Raw genomic sequence first — 10,000 nt, 5'->3', positions numbered from 1 at the left:
CCGCCTGGTCGACCTGATGAAGGACATCAACGACATGGCGGAGTCCGGGGCGCGCTACACGGAGATGCCCCACGTCATCGAGGTGGTGCTTCCCATGCTGTGCAGCTACCTGTCCTACTGGTGGGAGAGGGGCCCGGAGAACCAGCCGGCCGGCGGGGGCGGGGCCGGCGGGGGCGGGGCCGGCGTCTGCTGCGCCACCGTCACCTCGGAGCACCTCAGCCTCCTGCTGGGCAACATCCTGAAGATCCTCAACAGCAACCTGGGCATCGACGAGGCTTCCTGGATGAAGAGGCTGGCAGGTAGGGCTCCCAGGGGCCTCCCAGGGGCCGGCCTCCCGTCTAAAGGTGGCCAACGCGGTGTTGAGACCAAGGGTCAAGGCGTGGGGGCACCCAGCCTGGATAATAGACTTGTCCTGCCGACGCCTCGCGTCATGTGACAGGCCCGTAGCGCACCTGGTTCAAAACAATCACATTACTTTTTTTTCCGTCCCCCTTGAGAACGATCCTGTCACGTTTGGCGCCTGCCGTGTGCTTTGGGCTTCACTGTACTGGAGTGTAGTCTTAAGGAGCACAGAGAGGAATGTGTGTGGGGCTAAACTACCTCTATGTTAGCATGCTACGATATGACAGCTTTTAAGATAAGATACAGTACTTTATTGATCCCCTCAGCGGGAAATTTAGTGTTTCAGCAGTTGAAAAATACAGTTGGAAAGAAAATAAACACTAGATAAGGGAGGGTAGCAGCATAAAAATGCTTTTTAGAGCTTTTAGAGACATTCTTTGCATCAGTCAGTGGAGTTGTCTTGCGCGTATCTTCTAGGAATACGTTTCTGACAGAGCGGCGACACAAACCTAACCGTATGTTTCTCTGCCTCACGTCTGGGTTCAGTGTACGTGCAGCCAATCATCAGCAAGGCCCGGGCGGACCTCCTGAAGAGCCACTTCCTGCCGACGCTGGAGAAGCTGAAGAAGAAGACGGTGAAGGTGGCGGCGGAGGAGGAGCTTCTTAAGGCCGACGGCAAGGGGGACACCCAGGAGGCGGAGCTACTCATCCTGGACGAGTTCGCCGTGCTCTGCAGGGACCTGTACGCCTTCTACCCCATGCTCATCCGCTACGTGGATAACAGCAGGTGAGCCCGCTGAACTCTGGGGGATTGAGTTTTCTTTTGTAGTGAAGGAAGGGGTTGGGGTTATATATGGGTACAATCAATCAATCAACCAATCAACCAATCAACCATTCAACCAATCAACCAATCAACCAATCAACCAATCAATCAATCAATCAATCAATCAATCAATCAATCTCCTTTATTTAACCAGGTAGAAAAAACCTCATTGAGATTAAAATCTCTTTTCCAAGAGTGACCTGGCATCTTAAAATAAAGTTACAGCAATACATATACAGTAAACAGGAATCACACTGGAATACTAGAAACAATTACATACACCAATAGTGCTGGTGGTACAGTATATGGTGGTACAGTCTTTGGTTTGGTAGCTGTGGAAAAGAGGAAGAAGAAGTGTGTGTGTGTGTGTGTGTGTGTGTGTGTGTGTGTGTGTGTGTGTGTGTGTGTGTGTGTGTGTGTGTGTGTGTGTGTGTGTGTGTAAGGGACTTTATGTCTTTCATGTCATCCCTCTCTTCTGTCTCCTGCAGGTCCAGATGGCTGAAGGAACCAGATGCCGATTCTAACGAGCTCTTCAAAATGGTGGCCGAGATCTTCATCCTCTGGTGCAAATCACATGTGAGTTTGTTCCTTGTGGGGCTACGAACTACCAATAGAGGTGACACTCAAATTGATGTTCAGAATGGACCTAACTGTCCTCTCTCTCTTTCTCTCTCTCTCTCTCCCTCTCTCTCTCTCTCTCTCTCTCTCTCTCTCATCAGAACTTCAAAAGGGAAGAACAAAACTTTGTGGTTCAGAACGAAATTAACAACCTGTCCTTCCTTACCGGGGATAACAAGACCAAGATGTCAAAGGTAGGGCTTCTCTCGGAGACAGTAGCAACATAATACTGTAGCCTAACCTTCATACTCATCATTGCCAGTTCTGGGGCCTCATTAACGAAGCCTTGCTTTGGATTTGAGTACTAAAGGTTGCAGACCGCAAGATCCAAAAGGTACGCACAACGATCTTCCGATTTATAATGAGGTGCGCGTGCATGTCCTACGCCAGCTCCCAATTATAAATCACAATCTAGGCGTCAGTCTCCTAAACCGAAGATCATAGGTTCAATCCCAATACTAGGTTCAATCCCAATCCACACGACTGTGATCAGAATCAAGAATTCATTTATTGCCATTGTTCTTTACATACATAGGATTTATTTCCGACCCGTGGTGCTTACAGCAATACAACAATGGACAGGTGCAAGGACAGGACAGGACAGGACAGGACAGGACGGGGCTCGTAAAGTGCAGTGATACAAACAAAGTGCAAAAAATGGGAGCCATGTTGATGAGGCTGATGGCCGAGGGGAAAAAGCTGTTCCTGTGTCGAACATTTTTGGTCTTTGACGACTGCAGCCTCCTGCCAGAGGGGGGCGGTGTGAAGAGGCCATAGCCCGGGTGGGAGGGGTCAGCCATGATCTTCCTGGCCCGTTTCAGCACCCTGGAGGACAATATTATGAAATGGAGGTGTCGAAAACTGCATCAGTTTAAACGTTGCCCTATAGTGAATAATACATCCAAAATGTATCAACATGCAGAGCTGTTTATAAATAGCCTAAGTCTATAATAATGTCCTGTGAATGTGGATTCCCCACACAATGAGGCAATGAGGCAGGCAGGTTCTCTTCTGACTACACAACTGTGCCTTTTTTTTCCGATTCCACAGACACACACACACACACACACCAACACCATTTCTGTGTGACACAGCTTACACTAAATCATATTATCCTGAAAATATATTAGCCTACACAGCCTAATTAATCATGTCATGCACAACAGTCGACACGCGTTAGAGATTTCTTGTTGCGGTAGGCTACATGTTGACACTTTCATTTTCCCGAGGTGAGAGGGGCTTGTACGACTATAGAGAGTGATTGTTGCTCTACCAAAATTAGGATGCACATAGCAGTAAAAATATGACCATCATTCACAACAGTCTTTGATTTATAGACTGATTGCTTCGAGCACTTATAAAAGTCAATATTATTATTTATGAGAATCAATGTCATAACATGCTGTAGCTACAGTACTTGTATGTTATGAAAGTGATTCGAATTAATTATTTAGCGATGACAGATCCAATTGAGTATGATTCCCCATTGCACTGTGCAACACACAATAACACTGTCTCATCTTCCTGAGGCCAAACAAATAAACAAACAAACAAACATTCCCAACACAAACAACCTCTATGTCATCACCTCCCACCAGCGCCACAGGGGCTTGGGAATGGATTTGTTGATGTTTGTTTCCTTGTTTGTACAGTATTTATCCTCTAAAAACAAAACAAAGAGCCTTCATATACTCATGTCATATTGTCATGTCAGAAGACGTGAAGATTGTTCAGATTGTCTCCCGTGTATCTCATATGCCTGCTGATTGGCTGTGCTCCAAATGCAGAGGACAGCCAATAGCGTGCCCCGCTGCATTATAAACACGTCTCATCGGCCAGTCACTGCTGGCCATCGCCCCGCCCCCTTGTCTGACATTGTAACGAGCGTCATTCGTTACCCCCTGAAGGGCGAGACACGTCACATTTCCAGTAATGCAGTCCTCAGTCCCCCGTGACAAATCACGTGATCAGATGTCACCGGTGTGTTCGCGGGGATAAATAACGGTCTGTTAGTGTGCGTGAGGCTGTTAGTCAACCTGCTTCTGGCATGTGTGTGTATGTGATGGATGTGTGTGTGCTTGGATGTGTGTGTGCTTGGATGTGTGTGCTTGGATGTGTGTGTGCTTGGATGTGTGTGTGCTTGGATGTGTGTGTGTGCTTGGATGTGTGTGTGCTTGGATGTGTATGTGCTTGGATGTGTATGTGCTTGGATGTGTGTGTGCTTGGATGTGTGTGTGCTTGGATGTGTGTGTGCTTGCGTGCATACGTTTGTGCTTGGATGTGTGTGTGTGTGTGTGTGTGTGTGCGTGCAGGCATGCATGCTTGTGTGTGTGTGTGTGTGTGTGTGTGTGTGTGTGTGTGTGTGTGTGTGTGTGTGTGTGTGTGTGTGTGTGTGTGTGTGTGAGTGTGTGTGTGTGTACAGGCACGCGTTTGTGTGTGTGTGTGTGTGTGTGAGTGAGTGTGCGTGTGTGTGATTGTGTGTGCAGGCATACATGCTTGTGTACATGTGTACGCGTGTGAGTTGCGTGTGTGTGTCTGTGTGTATCCGCAGCGTGTACCCAGTATGCAGCCCGTGGTGACTCTCTCTGCTGAGTAATACCGCGTTAAGTGTCTCCCCTGGGTCGGCTGCTTCTTCCTGCCTCCCTCGGCGCAGCCCTGCTTAACTCACACAGCACCTCAGCGTGTTGATAAAGGAAAACTGCTCTCAGCCCGCTGCTCCAGCCCCAAAATACTTCAGCAACGCTGATAAAAAACCACTCGGTCCACCGTAGCGCTCTACCCTCCGGCTTCATTTAATACGAGTGCTCTCACTGTGAAATGAGCTTTAGGGAAATACTTATTCGGGTCAAGCTATCGATGAGATGAAAATAACTGTGCCGGGCCCCTGTATTTTAAAAACAGTCCCGTTTGAACTATTACTGCACACAGTTAAGGACTTGTTGGAGTGAATAATGAAAGCGCTGTTGCATCCTGGGAGCAGTCGGGGGGGCAGGACCAGGAGAGGAAGCACAAGAAGAGACGCGGCGAGTTCTACTCCATCCAGACGTCGCTGATCGTGGCGGCGCTGAAGAAGATGCTTCCCATCGGCCTCAACATGTGCACGCCCGGAGACCAGGAGCTCATCTCCCTGGCCAAGACGCGCTACGGCCTGGTGAGACCCGGACTGGACGCACGCCGGACACGTTGACACACGCTGGACACACGCTGGACACATATTGGACACATATTGACACATACTGGACACACGCCGGACACATTGACACACGCTGGACACATGCTGGACATATATTGACACGCGCTGGACATATATTGACACATGCTGGACACATATTGACACGCGCTGGACATATATTGACACGCGCTGGACATATATTGACACACGCTGGACATATATTGACACGCGCTGGACATATATTGACACACGTGGGACACATACTGACACACGCTGGACACATACTGTATTGACACACACTGGACACATTGACACACGCTGGACACACGCTGGACATATATTGACACACGCTGGACACATTGATACACTGGACACATACGGGCACACGCTGGACATATATTGACTTGCTGGACACATTGACACACGCTGGACACATATTGACACAAGCTGGACATATATTGACACACACTGGACACATACTGGACATATACTGGACACATACAGTACAGGGTATAAACTGGACACACATTGGACACAACACTGGACATAAACTGGACATACAGTATGCAGGACATACACTGGACACACATTGGACATTGCACATGGGTCTGGTATCCACCCACAGTGCGGAGCCTACCTGCGAACAGTAGGCCGCCATGTTGCTCTGCGGGTCACCGGGGGTGAGGTTTGTGACGGGGTTTCTCTCACTTGACAGAAAGACACAGACGACGAAGTCAAGGACCACCTACGTCAGAACCTGCATCTGCAAGAGAAGGTCTGTGGACGGAGATTGTATTTCACGGTTGTTCAGAGCCGTAGTGGCGCCGGTAATGTGTGTACGGTGCCTTTATCGTCATGCATGCCAGTATGGTGACACGGGTATGAACAGCAACTTACAGGGAAATACTCGATTTTGATTGGACAATTGCACGTTCTAGCGGTTAATTATTTCTCGATAATTCATGGGCAACGAGCAATATTCACCGCTGCTAAGGGCAACACACTATGTCTATCGCCGACAGTTGAAAGTTGCCTCAAAGTTTGATCATTCTAAACAATAACGGTTTGGTTGTTGTAGCCGATGTTCAATATCTTAAAACGTCCGTTGCCCAAGCACACGCTGGCGAAATAAAAAGTGTAGTTTTATTAGTATTAATGTCGTTGGTAGCCGTGTAATAAGCGGTGTAACGTATGTCCAGCCGGTCATTATCGACAAAGACGAGCCCTTCAGTGAGTTACAAAACCTCGGCCTCGTCTCGGGGTTCTGACCGCACCGTCAGGCTCTTCTTCTGTTGATTATCACCGGCTGGCCGTACGTTACCCCTTACTTCAGTAATATCAGCCCTTTCACTATGAACCCCCCCCCCAGTCAGAGGACCCTGCTGTGCGCTGGCAGATGAACCTGTATAAGGACGTGGTGGTCAAGAACGAGGGGCCTCCCGACCCGGAGAAGACGGTGAAGCGAGTCCAGAGCATCTCCGCAGCCGTCTTCAACCTGGAGCAGGTCTGTGGAGCACCGGGCGAGGGAACCTTCTAGACCCTACTAGACCCTACCAGACCCTACTAGACCCTACCAGACCCTACTAGACCCTACTAGACCCTACCAGACCCTACTAGACCCTACTAGACCCTATTAGACCCTACTAGACCCTACTAGACCCTATTAGACCCTACTAGACCCTACCAGACCCTACTAGACCCTACCAGACACTACCAGACCCTACCAGACCCTACTAGACCCTACTAGACCCAACCAGACCCTACCAGACCCTACTAGACCCTACTAGACCCTACTAGACCCTACCAGACCCTACCAGACCCTACTAGACCCTACCAGACCCTACTAGACCCTACTAGACCCTACCAGACCCTACCAGACCCTACTAGACCCTACTAGACCCTACTAGACCCTACCAGACCCTACTAGACCCTACTAGACCCTACCAGACCCTACTAGACCCTACTAGACCCTACCAGACCCTACTAGACCCTACCAGACCCTACCAGACCCTACCAGACCCTACTAGACCCTTCTAGACCCTACTAGACCCTACTAGACCCTACTAGACCCTACCAGACCCTACTAGACCCTACTAGACCCTACCAGACCCTACTAGACCCTACCAGACCCTACCAGACCCTACCAGACCCTACTAGACCCTACTAGACCCTACTAGACCCTACCAGACCCTACTAGACCCTACCAGACCCTACTAGACCCTACCAGACCCTACCAGACCCTACTAGACCCTACTAGACCCTACCAGACCCTACTAGACCCTACCAGACCCTACCAGACCCTACTAGACCCTACTAGACCCTACCAGACCCTACTAGACCCTACTAGACCCTACTAGACCCTACCAGACCCTACCAGACCCTACTAGACCCTACCAGACCCTACTAGACCCTACTAGACCCTACCAGACCCTACTAGACCCTACCAGACCCTACTAGACCCTACTAGACCCTACCAGACCCTACTAGACCCTACTAGACCCTACCAGACCCTACTAGACCCTACTAGACCCTACCCTCCTCCGGTATCGTATATCAGCTTCCTCTCCTTCACATCCACTCTCTCTGGTGACCTGACCAGGTGGAGCAGCCTCTGAGGTCGAAGAAGTGCGTGTGGCAGAAGCTGCTGTCGAAGCAGAGGAAGAGAGCGGTGGTGGCCTGCTTCCGCATGGCTCCTCTCTACAACCTCCCCAGGTACCGTACGCCCTCCCCCTCATCCTCCTCCTCCTCCTCCTCCTCCTCCTTCTCCTCCTTCTCCTCCTTCTCCTCCTCCTCCTCCTCCCTCCTCCTCCTTCTCCTCCTCCTTCTCCTCCTTCTCCTCCTCCTCCTCCTCCTCCTCCTCCTTCTCCTCCTCCTCCTTCTCCTCCTCCTCCTCCTCCTCCTCCTTCTCCTCCTCCTCCTCCTCCTCCTCCTCCTCCTCCTCCTCCTCCTCCTCACCCGAGTGGTTCAGTCCCAATTACTGCTCTCACGCCCCTCTCTCCAAACAACCTCACGGTAGACGACTCTGCTAGCCCAGTTAGGCTTTTTTTTTTTTTTTTTTTAGCGCTAGCTTAGCGTTGCCTTTTTCTCTTCTCCACAGTAGCTGTGCGACGCTCGTTCTCTCTGCCTCACAAACGCCATCCCTCTTTCCCGGGCTCTGACCCTGTATTAATGTGACGCCTCCTCTTCCCCCAATCTGTACGACAAATGTCTTGCCTCAGGCTGTTGTGGCGGAATAGGAAAAGGACACTAGCAATTTCACGCGCAGCTGCACTGTAACTCAATCACCGGGAGCCAGGAGGACAGACAGGCCAGGGGAAAAAAAAACAATTATGGACCCGGCCAGGGGGGCGGCCATCTTTAATGTGTGCTCAGCTGTCGCTTGCTGACAGCGTGACTCATATGAGCGAGGGATTGGCTCTCTGGTGGAATGTGACATGGCTTCATATCGTAGAGTTATAAGATTCGGCGCTTAGTCAGCGAATTCTGGCAGAAATAACGGCGTTCCATTTTGAAGTACCGAAGAGTGGTGCTTTCCGTTGTTAGTGCCAATTCTCCGCTCCTCTCATCTCCCGCCTTTAACCTTTAACCCCGTACCTTCAGCAAATCCTCAGAGCTGCGTGACAACTGACAATTAATCACACACGCTCGTCGCGAGTCCTTTGTGTCGAGGGGCCCCGCTGCCCTTCTCAATGTGTGTCTCTACTCTGTGTCTAATTTGCATTCTACTCTGTTCTCTCCTGAATGTCACCTCGTTGTACTGTACGTTCCCCTTCAGGCACAAAAATAATAATTACTTCCTCAACACCTACCGAGATTTGTGGCTGGAAAAAATGCATGAGAACACAAACAATGACAGTCTGCTCTCCATGCTGACGGTAACGTAACGCTCAGAGACAATCGTGACCTCCTGCTGCCCCCCCCCCCCCATCCACAACCCCCCAACCCCCCCAAAACCTCCCCCAGCCATGGATCGTGCTACAGCCGTAACTAACTCTCATACAAAGTGTTTCCCACTGGCGTTTCCACTGGTCTGATGGCATAGCGCACACACACACACACACAGTTTGCCGACTGTGTTACCAGTGTACTTCTGTGTTACCAGTGTATTCATGCTCTCCCAGATAGCAAGCGGATGTGTAATGATTCTGGGCCGTATATGGGCCGGAACTAAGCCACAAGGGCCAGATCTGGCCTGTATATGGCCCAGATCCGCTTGCTATCTGGGAGCTGCCTTAATTAAAGGCAATCGTCGCAGTGCTAGATGTCCACATTGTGGAGGGAGATGGGTTTTTAGTTATAGATGACTGTTCCTGATTTATAATCGTCACACGTAAAGCGCTCTGGAAGCACTCTTAATACACAGTTTAGACCCGATACAGACAATTATTTATCTTGATTAAAAAATGATTTACCTCGATTTATAATCCTGTGAACAGATCTTAGGTTGATTATACAGTAACAACTCTTAACGACTTTCCTCCAAGGTGACCAGCTGGAGGTGCCAGTGCCCCGACACTAACCAGTATTAACTCCTCCCACCTCCTGCTCTGTCCCTCCTCCTCTGCTAACCTGATCTCCCTCTCGCCCCTCCTCCTCTCCCAGGCATCGCTCTATTAACCTGTTCCTCCTGGGCTATCAGAGAATATGGATAGAGACAGAGGCGTACTCTTTTGAAGAGAAGCTAGTGCAGGACCTGGCAGTAAGTACCCGGCAGCCCCGCCCCCTTTTCCCCCCCACCGCCCTTCCGTGTGGCGCCCGCGGGCCGCTTGTGTGTTCCGTGGGTGGGGGCCGGGGCGGGGGGGAGGGTGGGGGAGGGGGTAGGGGGGAGGGGCTAGCCACGCCTCACGCCGCCTTCTCTCCAATCCTCTCTCCTCGCCACACACCACACACGCCCACGAGCGCTTCCTTCTCTGCCGGCGCCGCCGCCGCGCCCATGCGGCCCCGGGAGGTCGGCGCCGGCAGTCCTGGACGGTCCTGGACATTGACGAGGTCCCGGTGAAGCTACTCCCCAGCCCACAAGGAGAGGAGAGCGTCCGCTTGCGATG

The 10,000-nt window shown here is 50.9% G+C and overlaps 1 protein-coding gene across 1 annotated transcript in view; it reads left to right on the top strand.

The window, feature by feature from the left end:
* Positions 1-10,000, top strand: part of LOC311309183 (ryanodine receptor 3) — a gene marked incomplete at both ends in the record, with an annotated part of 138,859 nt that overhangs the window by 102,034 nt on the left and 26,825 nt on the right. Inside the window, 9 exons of the mRNA XM_084438362.1 lie at positions 1-299; positions 889-1,129; positions 1,654-1,741; positions 1,885-1,977; positions 4,764-4,934; positions 5,671-5,730; positions 6,325-6,459; positions 7,555-7,667; positions 9,558-9,654. The exon at positions 1-299 is cut by the window's left edge and continues 46 nt beyond it. Of these exons, the coding sequence (XP_084294488.1) occupies positions 1-299; positions 889-1,129; positions 1,654-1,741; positions 1,885-1,977; positions 4,764-4,934; positions 5,671-5,730; positions 6,325-6,459; positions 7,555-7,667; positions 9,558-9,654 (1,297 nt within the window). The remainder of the gene's footprint in view (positions 300-888; positions 1,130-1,653; positions 1,742-1,884; positions 1,978-4,763; positions 4,935-5,670; positions 5,731-6,324; positions 6,460-7,554; positions 7,668-9,557; positions 9,655-10,000) is intronic.

Source organism: Borostomias antarcticus (genome assembly GCF_949987555.1).
Source record: "Borostomias antarcticus genome assembly, chromosome: 5".
Taxonomy (NCBI): Eukaryota; Metazoa; Chordata; class Actinopteri; order Stomiiformes; family Stomiidae; genus Borostomias; species Borostomias antarcticus.
The sequence above is the reverse complement of the archived record's forward strand: the minus strand, read 5'-3'. Positions and strand labels throughout refer to the sequence as shown.